The sequence below is a fragment of the Fistularia commersonii genome, chromosome 28 (assembly GCF_037954325.1).
Source record: "Fistularia commersonii isolate RoL2024-O1a breed Wild chromosome 28, RoL_Fcom_v1.0, whole genome shotgun sequence".
NCBI lineage: Eukaryota > Metazoa > Chordata > Actinopteri > Syngnathiformes > Fistulariidae > Fistularia > Fistularia commersonii.
In genome coordinates, this window is record NC_141311.1 from 1,802,585 (window position 1) to 1,821,326 (window position 18,742).

General features: G+C 49.9%; 1 protein-coding gene across 3 annotated transcripts in view; it reads left to right on the forward strand.

The window, feature by feature from the left end:
• The window catches only part of cep112 (centrosomal protein 112), a 114,980-nt gene that overhangs the window by 65,710 nt on the left and 30,528 nt on the right, over positions 1–18,742 (forward strand). For all 3 annotated transcript variants that reach the window (XM_086176291.1, XM_086176293.1, XM_086176292.1), the window contains 2 exons: positions 10,038–10,100; positions 16,063–16,212. In XM_086176291.1, coding sequence (XP_086032417.1) covers positions 10,038–10,100; positions 16,063–16,212 — 213 coding nt within the window. The remainder of the gene's footprint in view (positions 1–10,037; positions 10,101–16,062; positions 16,213–18,742) is intronic.

Below are 18,742 nucleotides of genomic sequence, written 5' to 3' on the forward strand. Positions count from 1 at the left end.
ATTTGGATTCAACGTTACTTCTAGGTAATTACGCTATGACTTTACTAGGGTCAACAGTCCAGAGCGTAGGAGAGTGCAGAAAAGAGGTGAAGAGATGGTCCAAGCAGGTTGGAATGGGTGGAGAAAAGTGTCAGGGGTACTATGTGATAGAAGACTATCGGCCAGAATAAAATGAAAGGTGTACAAGACAGTGGTGAGACCAGCGATGATGTTTGGACTAGAAACTGTTCCAATGACCAAAAGACAGCAGGCAGAACTAGAGGTTGCAGAGATGAAGATGTTGAGGTTCTCTTTGAGAGTGACCAGGATGGAGAGGATCAGGAATGAGTCTATCAGAGGAACGGCACATGTTCGATGTTTTGGAGAGAAGGTCAGAGAAGCCAGACTGAGATGGTTGGGTCATGGACAGAGAAGAGATCGAGAATATATTGGTAGACGGATGCTGGAATGGGAGCTGCCAGGCAAGAGGTCTCGAGGAAGACCAAAGAGAAGATTTATGGATGTAGTGAGAGAGGATATGAATAGATGGAGAAGATGGATTCCCTGTGGAGACCCCTGAAGGGAAAAGCCCAAAGAAGAAGAAGAATTTGTCACAGGGGTGCAGGACATGTATGACCGAGACAAAGTGATGACTGAGATGGTTTGGACATGGACACGCCTCTGTTAATGTCTAAACCATGGTGAAGCTCTGGGTAGAAGGTTGCTGAAGGTGGAGCTGCCAGGCAGGAGGCCTTGAGGAAGACCAAAGAGAGGATTTATGGACGTAGTGAGAGAGGATATGAAGGTAGTTGGTGTGAAAGAGGAGGATCCAGAGAATAGGGTTAGATGGAGAAAGTTGACTCCTGAAGGGACACCTGAAGGGAAAAGCCGAAAGAAGAAGAAGAAGAAGAAGAAGAAGAAGAAGACGCTATGACTTCACTGGTCCGGACCGTTGATCAATCAGGCCGAATGTGACCCTCGAGCCCCTCTGGTATAGTGTTTACATCTGATCCATATCCGCTATCTGACCTGGATACTGCGTGCAAGTAGCCATTTCCTCAGATCTTGGTGTCGGACGCCAGAAACACCGTAGGATCAGGCTAGAATCTGGATCCGAAGCCGCAGCTTTGCGTCGTTTGACTTCGGCGAGCTAACGGCGAATCGTCCCGAACAGATGGACGCGGCAAAGCCCGTCTTCCTCCGCGGGGAGTTGGAAATCAAAAGTGAAACCAGTGCAGAAGGTTTCTGTTTCTTGCCCAAGATGTTGAACGTGTAACGTTCTCTCACTGGATTGTTGGACTTGTTCTGGACGTCTGATGATACGAATGGCAGTCGGCAAGCGTCGGAGTAGAAACTCGAGCGAGGGTGAAAGCGGTTTGCGTTTCCTTGGCTTGGACAACCTGGTCAGATGGAACCCGGAGAGCCTCGCAACGCCATGTGAGTAATCTGATCCGACAGGTTCCTTAATTCGCCGTGTCTCCACCTGCACTTGAAGCCGTCCATGTGCGATTGCATCGCCCGCTATACCGCCGCCATATATTTTCCCACCCGCATCATGTTGTGCCCGTCGGCGCTCCAGACATCCAGCGGGGGAAGGACGAGAAACAGACGTGGCGTCAGAGCTTTTTCCACGTTCTCCGGCGATCGTGAAACGGCCGCTCGGGTGAAACGCGACCATTTGCGCCGTCCGTCTCGTGCCACGAACGGCGCGCAGAAGCAGGAGGTTATTATTTCAACCGTTAGCACACGCCGCTTCAGACGTCAGTGATAAAATTGTGTTTATATATTGCGATGCGTTTCATATCGGGAAACCCTTGCTGCTACCTGGCCCTATTAATACCAGGGCTCGAAACACGGCTCAAGGGCCTTTTTTTCCCCAAATGGATTTGCGAGAGCGCATCCTCAAACATCTTTGAAGCCGGTCGCGGTGTGAGGTTACATGCACCGCGTCTGCATCTATAGTTTTCTTTTGGAGCCTCTCTACTCCTGATGAAATTGAATAATGGTCCTTTAACCACCGCCGATCATCTGAAGGAGGGCTCTGTTCGGCGCGGTCCCGTTTTTCATAACGGGAAACCAAACATTTCCTCGCCTCGCTGTGGAAATCTAACGTCGGCCTCAGTGGGATGGGCTTGTCGATGACCGTGGAGCTCGTTTAACCGTTACCCGCCTCAGGAATCCCATGTTTCAACGCAGTCGCGCCTCGATTCGATGGATCGGAGACGGGTCGTAGGGTTGTTTAACCTTTGTTTAACCTTTGACCCCGGCGTCAGGGGTCGCGCAGAGGCTCGGCCACTGGCTTCAAACTCTCATTTAAGTTGTTTGCTTCAAGGCGATTCTCCGAATCTCGCTTGGTTCGACCGCTAATCTTCGTCGTTTGCGCAGTTTTGACTGATTTGAGCCTAATTCATCATCTAAACGCGTTCTTTGTGCGTCGGTTGCGGTTTGGAGCAAATACAACAGAGAAGACAATGGAGTTCAGGCGCCCGCGGGAGTAATTTATCAAGAATGTTGGATATGAAACCATGGAGATCTGGACCTTCTTGTGAACGTCCATATCATTCACATCTGCGAGGTCCTCACCGGTGGAGATATTTAGTCAGGAGCGTGAAATTAACCTTTCTGAGAATTTAATTTCTTGGCATGGTGTGAATCAGAAACATGGCGTCGCGAGCGCAAAACGAGACCAGATGGCAGAAACGGCGCTTTTCGGAGCCTCGGGATTGCGGGATGGAAAGGAGCGTTCTCCTGAAAAGTTCCGGCCCGAAGCGCCCGTCTCTCGGTTTGCCTTTTTAGAACCTTCTCACTTCATCCAGCGACGGACGTGGATGGAAAAAAGTGTGGTTGGATTAAAAGGCGGCGTTCTCACCTCCACCCTGAACAAGTTCATCGTTGCTAATGCTAATATTATTATAGCTTTTACTGTTCTCCCCCTCAGCCAGAAGATGGTGGTACAATGTTGTCGTCGTCGCGTTCCTTCCTCCGTCCTCTCATGTCGCCGCCGATTTATTAAGTCGGTTCCGTGCCATTCGGAGATACGCAAAATCGCATTATTCACTCGGCGGTGGATTAGGTGACGGAGGAGAGCGGCATTGGCTGAGGGATGATAAAAGAACCCAAATTCAGCGGCAGACAAAGAGATGAAGAGGCAGAGCGGGACGAGGAGCCGCCGGAGAATCCGCCGTCCAACAGAGAGGTAGACTTTGGGATGTTTGGCGATTTGTTCGAGTCCGGCGAATGTTTCCGCACCGGGAACTCGCGTAAACGCCGTCGTGCGCCGGACGCGCGGGCCCGTCCGGGCCGTGCGTTTCTGGGTTTGCGGCGTCGGGCCGGCAGCAGAGCGGGAGAGGGAGTGATTGAGTCACCCGGCAGATGAAAGAGTCAAAGTAAAGGCTCTGCCATCCCCAAAAAAAAACATCACACGGCTCTCGCTCACTTTTTGAAGTCATCCGAGAGGAAGGGGGGGGGGAAGCGACACACTTTCTCAATCGCATTAAAACATGGCGTCAGGCAGCTTCCATCTTGTGACAGGCTATAGATTACACATTGGTTTGAAGTGAAGCTTTAAATGGGACACCGTGATGTTGTGCTCTGATTTTTTTTTTTTTTTTTTGGGGGGGGGAGGGGGGAGGGTTGAATTTTTTTTTTTTTTTTTTCCCCTAATTCAGCGCTGAATCACCCGGCATCTTGAAATTAGGCAGACTTGTTGATGAAAGGACGGGGAGGAAGCGAGGTCTTCCCACGCGGGAGGATGACGGGATCTCATCGCAGTTCATTCAGGGTTTAGTGAACTTGTGAAGAACCTCGCATTTCTTTTTAGAGATTACCTGAGCCGAGCGGCCGACCGAGGCTTCCCGCTCGTCGCAGAAGACGCGGTCGGGAAAACAAAGTTGCATAGCGGCCTTGTATAGCGGCTTCGCTCACGCTAATTCCAGCGGATGCACCGTGATACACTCATACCAAGATCAGCCTGCTTCACAGTGCAATCACTGCACTCTGTGTGTGTGTGTGTGTGTGTGTGTGTGTGTGTGTGTGTGTGTGTGTGTGTGTGAGCATGAATGTTTGATGTATGTTTAGCTGCGCCTGCCTGCTTGTGTGTGCCCACGATGCATCATTTCTTCACCGTGTGTGTGTGTGTGTGTTTGTAATGCGACGCTGACAGTGAGCAGCAGGGATGAAGAGAATCACTTCTGCCAGGCGGCGATGGCAAACTGTGAAATGGAAATAAAGCCTCTTGTCATTACAGCCACAACTCTTTTCTGGCGCGCCGGCGTGCACGTGGCGAGCGCAGCGAGACGCCAATGATTACAGACAAACGAGCAAATAGCTTTTCCCGGCTCTCCCCGGCTGGCAGATTGAGCTCAAATTGTTGTGAGACAAATGTGGCGAACGGAAAGTCGTTTTCAACGCTTACAAACACCAGCGCCGTTTAACGTGACGGCGCCGCGCAAAGCTGAGCGTTTCGAAACCGGCGACGAAAACGGCCCGCGACGTTGATGTGAGGGAACGGCTTCGTTTGACGTGGCCTTCTAGACCAGGGGTCGGCAACCTGTGACACCCCAAGAGACATTTGGACCCGGTTTCCTGGGAAAAGAAAACACCGGGAGCCGCAATTACTTTTTGACCTCTAAAATAAAGGTACCGCCGTATATATTGCTTTTTATTACCTTTACACTTTGTATAAACAAGTGTGTTGCTTCTGAAATTCAAGTATTGCAGAGAAAATTACATTTTATTTATGTAATGAACTCATTTTGAGCTTTGGGCTTTCAGAGCGTGTAGCGGAGCCTTGACCTGAATTTTAAAAATAAATCGGGGAAAAAATCACTGTGTCAGTAAACAATAAAAAATAAATATTTGCAAAATATCTTCATAAATATTTATTTTACCTGGTTTATGGGACTTCTGCTCCTGAACTTCTGCGCACAGCGTCTGCAAATCGGGACTTTACCGGCTTCCGCCAGTGTGACGTTATTTTGAGCGGCGAAAAATAATAAATATAATTTAATTTAATATTTCAAGATCACAATAATCTTCCAATTTAGAACTTAAAGTTAAAAAAAGGAATTAACACAAATGAAATACACTTCAATTAAATATTTATCATTTATTTTCCCGAGCCGCGGCGTAAAGATGGAAGAGGAGTTTCCGACCCCTGGTTTAGACCTCAGCCGTCGACCGTCCCGTCCCTCGTTTTCCACCTTCTCCAGAGGTTCAGCTGTAGGACAATAACCCAAAACCATAATTGCTCTTGAGCAACGTGAGATGATTGGAAACATATCGGGGGGGCGGGATGCCATATGGATGCAATATCCTGTCTAGGACTGCAGACTGCACACTCCTTTCGGAAAACGTTCTTCGCCGACTTCCAACGCAGTCGCGGGAAGTCGGCGCTGTTTCTTGGCCGTTACTTTCTACCGGCGTGTTTACATTTCTTCATTCCTCCCGTAGAGACCGTACAAGCCGGCTGTAAATAATGGGAGTGCACACCTTGAACAAATTTCCCTTCTAAACAGCGTTGGATTAAACTCGGCGTGCGTGTGGCTTTCATGCATCCTGTTTGTCCACTGTCTGTGTTTGAATAAGTGTGTGTGTGTGTGTGTGTGTGTGTTTGGCCTCGTTCCCACTGCAGATTATTAATTAAGTTCTGGTAAGCGATGCATGCGTTTCTTTCAGATGTACTTCTATTCTCCTCAACACACACACACACACACACACACACACACACACACTTCAAAGCAACTGCAGTCCTCACTGCAAGGATTAAGAGGCGATTGAAGAGCCTGATACAGCCTCAAAGTGCCTTCAGCATGAAAATGCCTTTGGCAGGGCACAGGTAGGCTCTTTGAAAGTGCTTACACACTCTCACACAGACCCACGCGAGTGGCCGGGCTTTTAATTTAGCTCTGATTTTATTTTTTCTTTGTGTTTGTCACAGTCCCGTCGGGCCGTTTCACGCGCGTTTCATCCGTATCTCCGTCTATCATCATCCCCGGTTTTCATGTGTGTTTAAATGAGGAAACTCTATAATGCATGATGTTGTATAATTTCCCCGGCTATATTCCCCCCCGAGTGACTGACGGTAAAAGGAATGGGCGAGTAGCGAGCTCTTTATGTTTTTATGAAACATCTGAGCGTGTTTGCATGTCAATATGGCAATACGTCTCCGTGAATGCGCCGCAGTATCACGCCGAGTACATCTGATTACAAAAGTAATCATATCCCGTTTTAATGCAAATACGCGGCTCTCGGGCCGTGCTGTCATATTTCACTTCTATATACAGCCGCCCCTTAAGATACCATCACTTCATATAGGTGTTTTTTTAAGATACGAAGCGCGATTCGAGACAATTTTATCCTTGAAATATGAAAAAAAAATCATGATACGACTAAGAGAGCGAGTTCACGCAACTCCAATATGCTTCAAGATGCAGCCGCATCTTCCGAATTGATGCTTCCGGCCTCCGTTAAATGACTTGGCCAGTTGGTCCGGTACGCATATCTGGTGTTCCTGGCATCATTTTATAGCTTTATGCTTCTTTTGCGTATTTTTAATTCTGGTTCATGGGTAAGAAAGCGAGCGGTGAACCCAGAAAGAAGATGCTCTCTATGGAAATTAAGCATGAAATAATAGCGAAGCGCGAACGTGGTGAAGGTGCGACCCGTATTGGAATGATCTGAATTTGTTTTCTGTTATCTCGAATGGGGAACATTTATTTTAGATACGAAAACCAACCCGCTTTCGGAAGGAATTGAATTCGTATCTTAAGGGAAAAACGCGAGTCACGATTTGACGTTGTTTAGCCAAATCCAGCGCTCACCAGGACTGACGGCGGTCTGAGTCTCTGCTTCACGATCGCATTGCATCGTCCAGGAAGGGAAAATAGATCAGTAGGAACATTAGAACATCAGCCTCTTTGGCACTGGAGGAACTTTTCGCATTTCCTAGAAGCTTTCCCAGCTAATCACTTTTAAGAACCGTTAAATATCTACTTCCTTACTTGACTTACTGACGCGTGGAGAAGCTACGCTACGACTGAGCCGCGTGCGGAAGTGAGAAGCCAGCGGATGTGGCATTTGTTTTCCAAAATAAAATACAAGGAAGACTCGTGAAAAAAAAAAAAAAAAATAGTTTTAAGCAGCTTTATTCTTTTTTGGCGGCCCGATGGTCGAACATCTCAGCACCTCCTTCTGGGCAGGGTTTTTTGAAGCACCCATGACGTACAGGTACGCGTGCTTGGTGCTTGATGGACCTCATAAGCCACATCCAAAGCCAGATACTTCATTTGCAGTAACTATACACGAGCATTTTGTCATAAATAAGTCCATTGTGAGCTGACTGGGTTGAAATACAAAAGGGAGAAGGTGGGAAGGCCGTGGCGGCCGGTACCTGCAGAGCTGAAGGTGCACCGGGGTGCCTCTACTGCCGCTGGGAATACAAAGCTAAAAAGTTCCACATGAGGAGGTGGAGATGGAGGAGGTGGCTGGTTCCTGGATCGAAATCCGAGCCGGACAAATGCCGGAACTCAGTCCGTGGAAGTTTTCTGTCCGTTGTAACGTGACGATTCCCACGCCGCCGCCCGACAACATCACATCAGAACAGCAACGAGCGGCACAGAAAGTATCTTAGACACAAGAATATGGCCTTTTGACGTTAAAAGGTAGAAAAATGGGAGTCGTCTCTCTTACGCAGGTGAGCGGCGTAGGAGATCCTCTAGCAGAAACAATACATGTCGGATGCAAAGAAGGCGTTAAAGGACTTCTGTTTGCGCCTCTGTCACACTCCGTCGCCTTTTCCGCACCTTCCTTTGTCCGTCCCTCCGTCATCGGCCGTAGAGTTCATGGAGTCGCCCGTTGGAAATTTAAACGAAAAGGAGATCAGTTTCCGGACTTTAAGCCGCTACCTTTTCGAACGACAGCGTCTCTTTAAAACGCCGATGTTGTGCGTCGTAGTCGGCGTTTGACTCAAATGGAAATCAACTTTGTTTACGGCAAAGTTGAGGAGATACCGAAACGTATCAATATTTAGAGCTTAGCATCCTCGAATGAGGGCGCGCTTTTTCAGGAAGACAGAAAACAGTTGGTTTTTAAATAAAGGATGTAAATAGGATCCAACGTACCATCGTTTCCGGACTATAAGAACACTGAACGCTGCAGCTTAAACAACGATGCAGCTCATTTGTGAGGTTTTTTTTTTTGAGCTAACGAGAATCTCGCCGCCAAAACATTTAGCCTGTTCACATCGGGCCGATGAAATTCTGAGGCCGCTCAATTCAAACAGCGAAGAAGATCATTTTAGTGGTTTTAGTGCGATGACAAGGGAAATTTCACAAAAACACGTGAGGAAGTTACAGCTGACAGTTGGAGGCGAGAGCCGGGAGGTATTTGAGCCGCACGCAGCGAAGCTACTTTAAATACTCCAGAATGCTTGGGGAAAAAAAGTCGTCGGTTTGTAACGAACCTGGAGCATCGCGTCTACGTCAACATCCACGTTTCAATATATCTACCATCATTTCCAGAGTGAAGCCGCTACTTTGTTCACACGCTTTTAGCACTCGATTCGGCTAATTTATGGATTTGATTTGGTCTCACGAGCTTCAGGCCACCGAAACATTTAGCCCGGTCGCATCGGACCGATGAAACGACCCGTCGAACTCCGACGCCGGTCGACTCCGACACCGAAGAAGACGACTTTAACGGTTTGAGTGGGCAGGAAGAAGAACAGGACAGCCATCGGCTGGAGGAGGACACTGTGGGGATAGAAAAGGGATGGAGTTTTCCTTGTCTTATTTATTATTCGTCTTTTTCATCAGCCTCAATACGTATATGTGGATGTTACACCTGCGGCTTATAGACAAGTACGGCCTATCTATGTACACATAGATTTATTTATTCATTTTAGCCGGTGCGGCTTATATTCGGGTGCGCCCAATAGTCAGGAAAATTGGGTAGATCTGCACTTTATGCATTTTCTGCTCCGCGCAAGATCCCGTTTAGCAAAGCGTTGAGTCGGCACGTCAAGAAACTCCATCGCCTCTCCGCCTTATTCCATCCCAGTGGTTTCGTCGCTTCGTTTTACCAGTTCACGTCAAAGTTGAATCAGCACCGAGCCGCCGTCCGCCCAGTATTTGCGTTTCTTTATTTCTAAGTTACTGCAAGCGTTGAGGTTCAGTCGGCAGGAGTGACTGCGTCGTCCGCGGCGAAGCTCAAACCGGCTCCGAGGTGTTTTTGCACAATTAAGGCAGATGAAGAATATGTTGCCATTTACATTTCCTGTCTGTAATGCTAATAACGCTTCAGAACGTGCACCGGGGTGCGTTGATGAAAACACAGCTATTGACATCTTCGCTGGATTCCGACACTTCGCACCTAATTATCTCTGTCCGCCGTTAAGCTCCTTATTGAAACCCCGGCTTCAAAGCTGGCGGACGGGAGACGGATCTTGTATCCGACACTGACGGTCCTCGCCTCCAGCTGGCGAGCCTCCCATTAAGAGACAATGGAAAACAAAGAGGCGAGCGGCGCCCGAACCCCTGACGACAATCTCCACACACACACACACACACACACACAGATAAACGCCACCCCTCCTCCGTCGTTGCCGTTTTGCGTCTCCCGGCTCCTCCCGGTCGTCTTCCCTTTTTTTTTTTTTCCCTCCCCCGCGGCTAATTGGCAGCAAGGTTTTAATTCCTTTCGCCCCCCCGCCCGCCCGCCCGCCCGCCCGCCCGCCGCCACCTCCTTGTCAAGTGATGAAGTTCTGGCCGGGGATCAGAGAGCGGCGGCGCTCCGTGTCCGTCACTACCTGCTGGCAGACGTGAGCGCCGGGCCTCGAGCCAAGGGGCCACAAGACCGTGCTTTGGGGACTCGCCGCCAAGAGGCGGAGGTCACCGCGAGTGTGTGTGCGAGCACCGCGGGGACGGGAAGGCGGGGGAGGGACGTGTGTGTGTGTGTGTGTGCACTTCCTAACACCAGATTGGATTTCTCAACTCTCTCTTTGTGTCTCTATCTGTCCGTCCTCCTATCTCGCCCTCACACTCCCGTCTCCTGTCTTGTTGCAGACCAGCAGCAAGTTGAAGCACATTGAAATGGAGTACAGTCAGAAGCTCGCCAAGTCTGCCCAGGTAATCAGTCCAACCCCCTCCCAGCTCCACCTTCACACACACACACACACACCCTTCATTTCACATTCCTGTTATTTTTTTTTTTTTTCCCCCGCTGAACCTCCTGAAGGGGATGCAGGAGCAAATCCGCCGCCAGCCGCCGGCTCCCTTCAGGTCCTCGGGATCTGAAGATGCTCGGGCTAAAACGGGGATCACGTCAGGGATTGAAAGTCTCAAATCCGCTATCGATACTCGTCGTTTAGTATCCAGAGTCGCACGCGTGAAAGGGAGCGTCCGTCGTGACCTAGAAAAGTCTGAAAATTGGATTTGAATTTGTAACGTGACTGGAAACACAACCGTGATCCCGGCGGAGGAGGTCCGTCTCCGCCGCATGTGTGAATTGTTTGCGCGACAGCCGCACCGAGCGACAGTTCCCGAAGTTGGGGTTTCGCCGAGCGGCCGAAGCGCGCCGGATCTGCGTCGCGCGCATTAAATCCGAATAAATCCGCTTGTTTTTCAAAGAACGTTTTCAGAGATGGGATTCGTTGTTTGTCTTCCTTGTCGGTTCTCCTGGAATCCGCCTCCCCGACTCCGGGCACCGAGTTGAAAGCCGGGTTGACAAGCAGATGTTGTGAGAAAACGGTAGCTTATTAGATTAGACAACGCGCGACTTCAAAGAGGCTGAACGCCGTGCAAAAGTTCAGCCGCGTTTGCTTCCTCGGTCGCAGCAACAAGTGACTAATCCGCCGTTTTAGAAGCGCCTCGCCGGCGGCCGGTCAACAAACAAGCCTCCCCCGGACGCGCCAAGGAGAAACGCCGCATCTCGGTTGACGCCGTCTTTAGCCCGGAGAAACACGATATATGTGGAATTAATACGAGCGTTTTGTCGCGGGCTTTGTTTTAAAGGTAAAGGTGGACGAGAGGATTTTCTCCCGCTTCCCCTTCGGGGGCGACTCAGCCAAATGTAAACAAGAGGCCTCTGAACCTGAAAGGGTGACCCCGGTTCTTAACCCCTCGCCGCTCAGCCGCATGCTTGATAGCCCAATTAAAAACATACCTCGCCGTTCGTTATCCTGGGGGGACGGCAGACGCGCCACTTAGTGGGGGATGTTTGCGCCAAAAAAAAAAAAAACATCCCCCTCGTTGCGTGTTTGCTCTCACCTCTCGTTCCCCCACACACACACACACACTCCTAATTAACGCCTCTCCCATCCAACGGTGTGTGTTAAGTGCGAGCGGTCGTCCCGGGCGACCCGTGAACCGAGCTCTCTTCGCGCTCAACTTAATGATGAGACTCAAGTGGGTGGTATCCGCCGCGCTGGTGGGAGATGATTACTTTTATCCCTGACCGTCCGACGCGGGAGGACGGAGGTGGGAATTTGCCGAAGGGGGTCGGCGGTCGGAGGGGTTACGGTTTATGAGAAAATCATGTTCTGGAAGAAAGGGGTCGAAGTGCAATCCATATGCAAATGCGTCCAAATCCGCCTCCCGCTGCTGCCGAGCACGCCCGTGGGCAGGATTTAACCAAACAGGTTGATGAAAGTTTCACCTTTATAAGAAAGGAGATGCTTGAGAACGATAATGCGCCGCCATACCTTCCGCCTCAGGGTTTTATCTGCATGAATAATGCATGCGGCCGCTCTCACGCCGCGTATTCTCTCGTCGTTTGTTTTCTTAGACCTCGCCCAGACAATAAATGCCCGTTGTATCGCGTTCCTCGCCATCCCTTGTTTTCGTCTTATCTCCTACTTTTTTCCCCGTAATCCGCCGGAACGGAAAAGCCCCGGAGGCTCCGGCGATCCGCGGTAATTGCTGAGGTCATCTTCCATCCTAAACTTAACGATGTCGGTAAATTACAGCATTTCGGAAGCACGCGGTCTAATTAGCCTCGTGGGAGTCGGAGGCCGGTCTCAGGTAAATGATGGGCGGCGCCGTCGGCGAAGGTTCGGCTCGCTCCGAACCCTCGCCGTTTCCGCACGGCGAACCCGGAATGAATCGTTTTCTTTCAAGGGGTCTAATTATCAATTCATGGCCGCCCACCTCGGCGGCGCTGTTGCCGGTAAACACGGGACTTCTTCCAGTCCACGCGTGCAGTCATTAATCATACAACATCATTTGTTCATTGGAGTTATTAATAAATCCAAGGCGTTTCCGAGCAGGCCGAGGAGGCGTGACCGATGTGTTAATGTGTGGATTTCGTGCGTCGGACAGAAGCTGTTTGCTCCGCGGAAGGCAGTGATATCTAAATTATATATACATATATATATATATCTATATTCACCACATCCGTGTGTGGTTTTCAGATTGTGTGGCGATGATCGCGGCTCTTATTCTTTTCCAGAGGTGATATTAGCTTGGTCAGATTTGTGCTATTTGTTTGAAATTGATTTGATATCTAATGTTGGAGGTTTGGGCACCCTGATCATTTTCAAGATTTTCCTTTATAAATCATCGGTTGTTCGGATCAGCAATTTCAGTAAATATATTATAAAGCAGACAAACACAGTGATATTTGAGAAGTGAAAACAAGTTTATAGGATTTACAGAAAGTGAGCGATAATTACTTAAACAAAAGTCGGCAGGTGGATAAATTTGGGCGCCCCAACAGAAAAATGACATCAATATTTAGTAGATCCTCCTTTTGCAGAAATAACAGCCTCCAAACGCTTCCTAAAGCTTCCAGAAGATATTTCTGACTATTCTTCTTTACAAAAATTCTCCCGTTCAGTCGGGTTTGATGGTTTCCGAGCACGAACGGCCGGCTTTAAATCACACCACAGATTTTCAACAATATTCATGTCTGGACTGAGACGGCCATTCCAGAACGTTGTACTTGTTCTTCTGCATGAATGCCTGAGTAGAATTTGAGCAATTTTTAGCGCAACTTCAACTTTGTCAGTGATTCTTGAACCTTGTTGAAAGTCGACCCCCACGGCCTGTTCTTGTTTTGTTCGGTCCGCCCTTGATCGCCGTAAATGTGTTTACGAGGAAACGCGCGCCTCTTGTGACTATTTGCATGCGTAAAATGCAGAAAGAGACACCTGTCGTGCAGCCGGGGAGGCGGCGGTGGACTGCGTTGTGAGAAGGGACCTCCGGAACCTCAAATAAAAGGCCCGACGACACGGCGTTTACACTTTCCACCGCGGTGCCGAACCGGGAGCTCCGCTCGAGCCGGCCAATGAGTTTAAATCATCGACAAGATTTCATGAATCCACCCGAGCGTTGTTTTACGCTGTACTTTTTATCAACTTTTCATGTCAAGTTCAAAAATAAAAACTGTGAGAACTCCCCCGAGCCTCCTGGCTGCCTGGTGTCAGTAACGCCGAGGCCTTGTTGGAACTCGTCCTCCTGCAGGTGTTGCAGGTAATGCAACGCGAGGTGGATTTGTGGGCGATTGTAGAAGAAAGCGCCTTAATCGTCCCTTTAAACCGCCGTGACGTCAAAAAAACGATTTGCCCGCATATTGATCCGTTCGATGGGAGCGGGGATGGTAAAGGTACGGTCCACTCGTGTCAGGAAACCTGATGGTATTTCACGTCAACCGCTTCCGCCATCCGTAAAAACCATATATTCAGGTTATGTATGCAGACGGACGCTTGTAAGACACGAGATGTTCTTCTTTCTGCGCGGCTTAAAACTTTAGCGCTGATTGGTTTGCAAGCGCGATGAGCAGCCAATTAGCTCCTCGCGTTCATCGTTTCCCTTCCGAGCGTGACGCCCAAAAACAGGTACCGCCAGAAACCAGATTTAAAAAAATAAATAAATAAAATAAAATAATACCGCGAGCATTTTCTTATCGGTTGTAATTTGGAAGCGACTCCCCGCTTCCCGAACCTTCGGCCCGCCACCGCAGGGTAATTATTACACCCAGAAACGATGTTACCATAATAATATGCCATTTGTTGCCGTAATGTGGCATTCCCTCCGACAACAGAAGCCTAATCTCTCTCTTTCTCACTCCTTCTCTTCCTCCCTTCCATGCTCCCACCCACGGTACAGATTCCAGCAGGGCTAGTCCTCCAGAGTTTGCACGGTAAACAATTATCCGTCTAGCCCAAAGCTACCAGCAGCTCTGCCCCCCCACCCTACTTCTTTTTTTTTTTTTTTTTTCTCCTCTATTTTTTCCTTCCTCGTCTCATCTTTCCTCTGCCTCTCCCCGTCAGTGGCTTAAATAGAATGTTAATTTTGACTGGAGGATTTCGAGCCCAGGCAGTCCCTTTTCATCTTGCCGTTGCACCGCGAGTTCACCGACGCAAAGTTGCTCCGCTCTTCAAAAAAAAAAAAAAAAAAAAAGGAAGTTGTTTTTTTTCCCGTTCCTGTCTGTCTTTTTTTTTTTTTTTTTTTTTTTTTTTTTGAATTTTTTTTTTTTTTTTTTTTACATCTTTCTCTTTTTCTCGCAGCCTCCTCTGCATCTCATCTCAAAAAAAAAAAGAAAAGATATCAGCGATGAGACTCTGGGAAACCAGTGTTTCAAGGTGACCGTTACATCCTTCGGAATCCACGGCCGATGGGGAATTTTCCATTTTCGGTCCCCGCTGTATTAAAAAATACCTTCTTTTAATTACATCACCTTATCTGGAAGCAGATTTCACCATCGGTTTAGGTGTTTTTTTTTCCCCCTAAATCACAACATTTGAAGAGCAATGATGTGTGTGTGTGTTCCTCAAACACACCTGTCCAACCCAGGTGAGGTTCGACCACGCTTGCTTTTTTTATCAGCACTATCCACGATTTTATATTCAGGGCACTTTTCTGCAATTCTTAGCGTTGCTAGGTTACTAACTCCCATCTTTGAGCAATATCACGCTTCTCTTTATTTGCTTTGAAAGATTAAGGTAGACCGGCGGAGAAGAAAAACCCTGATTTTTGCAGGGATTCTTACCGTGGACACTGACTGGCCCTTAAAAAAACAGAAATGGCGTGTCCGAAGGTTGGAAACGCTCGTCATCACGGCGCCCCAAAACTAAAACTGGTGTATTTCATCATTTATTTCACTCGCGAAATAGAAATCTGTGCAATCTCTTCTGTTTTGTTGAATGAAACATCGTCTATCTTGTGCGCGGATGTCTGCAGTTTCACGTTATTTTGTTTTATATTTGACAGCGTGCATAAAAAGCAGGATGTTTTATTAGCTTAGCGCTGATGTTATCTCCCAGGCCCACAGCGGGTCCCCCATGGACGGCCCACTCACACTTAATTGAGTGGAAAGAGCGAAATGTATAGCGTTCCTTTCCTCACAATGCGCGGATCCTGTCCTTTGTTGGCGCTGCTACGACGGACGGCGGCGGCGGACGGCCTTTTCCTCTCGCCGCGGGCGGCGGGGAGCTCAAGTAACACATGAATATATATCATCCACTTTGTAGCGGCAACATTATGAGCTGGTGACATTTTTGTACCCCGGAATGGTTCTGGCAGCTGCGAGGCGGCCGCCGGGAGGTCCTGCGGAAGGCAGACCCCGCCAGGCCCGACCGAGTCCAAATCGAATTGTGACGCTCCGTTCTCCGTGGCGTTACGGCGCGCTCGTGCGTGAAATACGACACCGTCCCGCACAATGCCGTCCGACACGGTCGGTCAACGCGCCCGAAGGCGGTTTTGCATCACAAACCAACGGGGACTCGAAAAGGTGCGCTAAGCTACCGCTTCCCGTTACTGCTGTAGCACCGGTAGCTTAGCCCGCTGTGTGACGTCCTGAAGTAATGCATGGATGCGGTGAAAAGGATCTCACTCGGGTGTTTTTCCCAGAGGCCGACGAATCGATGACCGCCGCCGCCGTTTGCGTGTTCCGCGGAGCCCGACCGAGTCCCGATCCAGACCAGGAGGAGTCGTTTCCAAACACTCGAGGCGTTTTTGCGGCGTTGGATCGGATAGATTAAATAGTCTGCAGTCCATCTGTCGTTTGTGTGGACTGTCCCTCAGATGCTTCTCACATGAACATCGAGAATTCGGCTTTTTCACACGCTGTTCGTCCGGTTTTCCCCCGCAGCTTATCATGGAGCTACAGACGTCGTTGTGCAGCTCGAAGGAGGAAGCGGTTTTTGCGCAGCAGGCCATGAAGAAGCATCTAGAAGAAGCCAGCAGTCGCTGGGACCACGAGAGGAGGTCCATCACCCTGCAGGCGGATCAGGAGAATAAGGTTGGTGTAATAAAACCTATGAAATGGTTTCCAGTCGTTTCCCTCATGGGTGTGTTTTCGGCGCGGGGAGTGTAAGTCGGGGACCTGCCGACCCAAAACTCTTTCGGTCAAACATCAGTTGGGCAGCCATTTTTGTAAATCCCTTCCCCCTCCCGTACCTTCTAGCCGTTCCTCACGGCCCCCCGCCCTCCTCCGGCGGTTCATCTGCTTTCAGGGCCAGATAATGGAGCCGCCTCTTGTCTGGGTCGGGCTTTTACAGGGCAGAGGAGGTGGCGTTGCTTTCGTCAAACCCGGGTCATCGTATTGAACGCGTGTGTTGTGTCACTTTTACCGCTAGCTGCTAACGCCAGTGTCTTTAAGTGTCTTATTTGCTCTGTCTGGCTGGAGCTTATAAAACGTGCCGTTTGACCGTTTCCCGGTCTTCACGCACCTTCACGTGGATTTCTGTCATGCACGGCCTCCCGCGGTGGCAGTTGATGGGATGTGTCTCTCCAAATAGAGTCTTGTTGTGTCTGGGATCAGGACATGTTTCCAAACCCGGCCTTGTCTGCGTTGCGGTTTCACCGCCTGGCGCGGTGAACGGGCAGGTCTGGAAGCGGCGAGCGTTCGTTTCCGAGGTGGTCTGCAACGCGTCGGAGAAGATGGGAGCTGCTTTCATTGAAGAGGGCCGGAAGGCTCCGACAGCGACCTTGTGGTCGTGGTCTGAGGTTCAATGTTCTCGCCGTCTGGACTGAAGTTTCTCCTCCTTTATTCCGTAAACGACCTTCTAGTGCGAAATGCGAAGTTTAATATATTCCTGGGATGTCTGCGGCGCGGTCGGACCTTCGGCATCGCCGTCAGTCAAAGATCGACCGCCCCCCTCAGGGGTCGCTTCGCCCAATCAGCTGCCTCCGTCTAACCCTCTTTTCTCGCACTGTCTGACTTCCTGTCCTCTTCCCCTCCATCCATCAGAATAAAGGAATAGATCTTTATTTTTCCTGAAGGAAACTCTTTTGCCAGAAGGCTCCGACATCCATTCACTCCAATCACGGCATTGATTTTACGGCCGTCAGGTTTCCTTCTTGCAGAAGGAGGAGGAGTTAAGAAAGGAGGTAAGAAAGACCTTCTGTGGCGTTCCATGGTTCTCCTCGTGGTCTCGGTCTCCAATACCGAGCGGCTTCTTCAGCGTCCTCCTCCTCTCAGACGCCTCCGCTAGAGAGTCCACTTCATCTCCCGGGACGGAGCCGGCGTTCCCGATGAGCTTATCGAGTCCGTCGGCCGCCTTCGGCCTCCGGCTCCGGTCGAAAGACCCGAGTCTCCTGAGGAAGAACGGGCGGCTCGGACCTTCCTTGTACACAGCATCTGTTATTTTTTAGTCCGGTCTAGTTTCCGGTCTATGTGGACACCCACATTTGGACCCCTCCTGCGTTTCCTCCAGTCCACCACCGACTCTTTTGTCCTCTTTGCGTTGAGTTGCAGGTGGTTCAGTCCACGCCCGTCCACACACCCGTCCACCGCACTTAATAATAATAATAATACATGGGATTTTTATAGCGCTTTTCATGACACTCAAAGACGCTTCACAAGTAAAAACAGAAGAAACAGAACATACACAGAATTATTGGGAAGAAGTCCACGATTGCAGAGTGTGGCGATGAGCGCCAGTCCAGGGACGAGCTGGAGGAGCTTCGCCGGTGTGCAGCTGAGTGTCGCGCTGCTGTGAGGAGGCAAGTGTTGGAGCTGGATGTCGGAGATGGATTTTTGGTGGAGGGAGAGATGGTGGAGCAGGAGGAGCGAGAAGATTTCGGCCGATGGAAATGCCGTCTTGCTAGGCGCCATCGGGATCCGGAGTTTCCAGAGGGGATAGCCGGCTAGCTAGCCAGCCAGCCAGCCTGCTCAGGTCACCATCGGGATCCGGAGTTTCGAGAGCCCAGCTAGCTAGCCAGCCGGCTCAGGTCACCGTTGAGATCCAGAGGTTCGAGAGGCTAGCCGGCTAGCTAGCCAGCCAGCCAGCCTGCTCAGGTCGCCGTCGGGATCCGGAGTTTTGAGAGGCTAGCTAGCTAGCCAGCCTCCTCAGGTCGGCAAGCTTCACCTGGCAGTTTGGTAGCTTGCTGGAGATTGTCCAGGTGAGCCTTTGTCTTTGGTTTGGTTGATTGGTTGGAGATGACTTCTCAGTCATCTCACCGCCACTTTATCTCCGGACCTTTGCGCCGTCCCTCCGACGGACTCGTTCCCGATCTTCTCCGTCCTCCTCGCTCCCGAAAGGGAACCTCCTCATCTTCATCTCTGCAGCCTCCGGCATCTCCAAACCGAACCCCGGAGCTGCTCCCAGATCTCCATCTTTGCTTTCACTCGCTGATGCTCTTTTATCGACCCAGACGTTTTCTCCAACCTCCTGGCCCACGTGTCTTCTGCTCTCGGTACCACTCGGTACGCCGCACCTTCTGCATCTCCTCACCGTTCCACTGCGGTCCTTCTCGTTCATACACTCTCCCATACAAGACGTTCCTCCACTTCTCTAGATGTTCCTCCAGCCGCTCCCCGCTTTCAC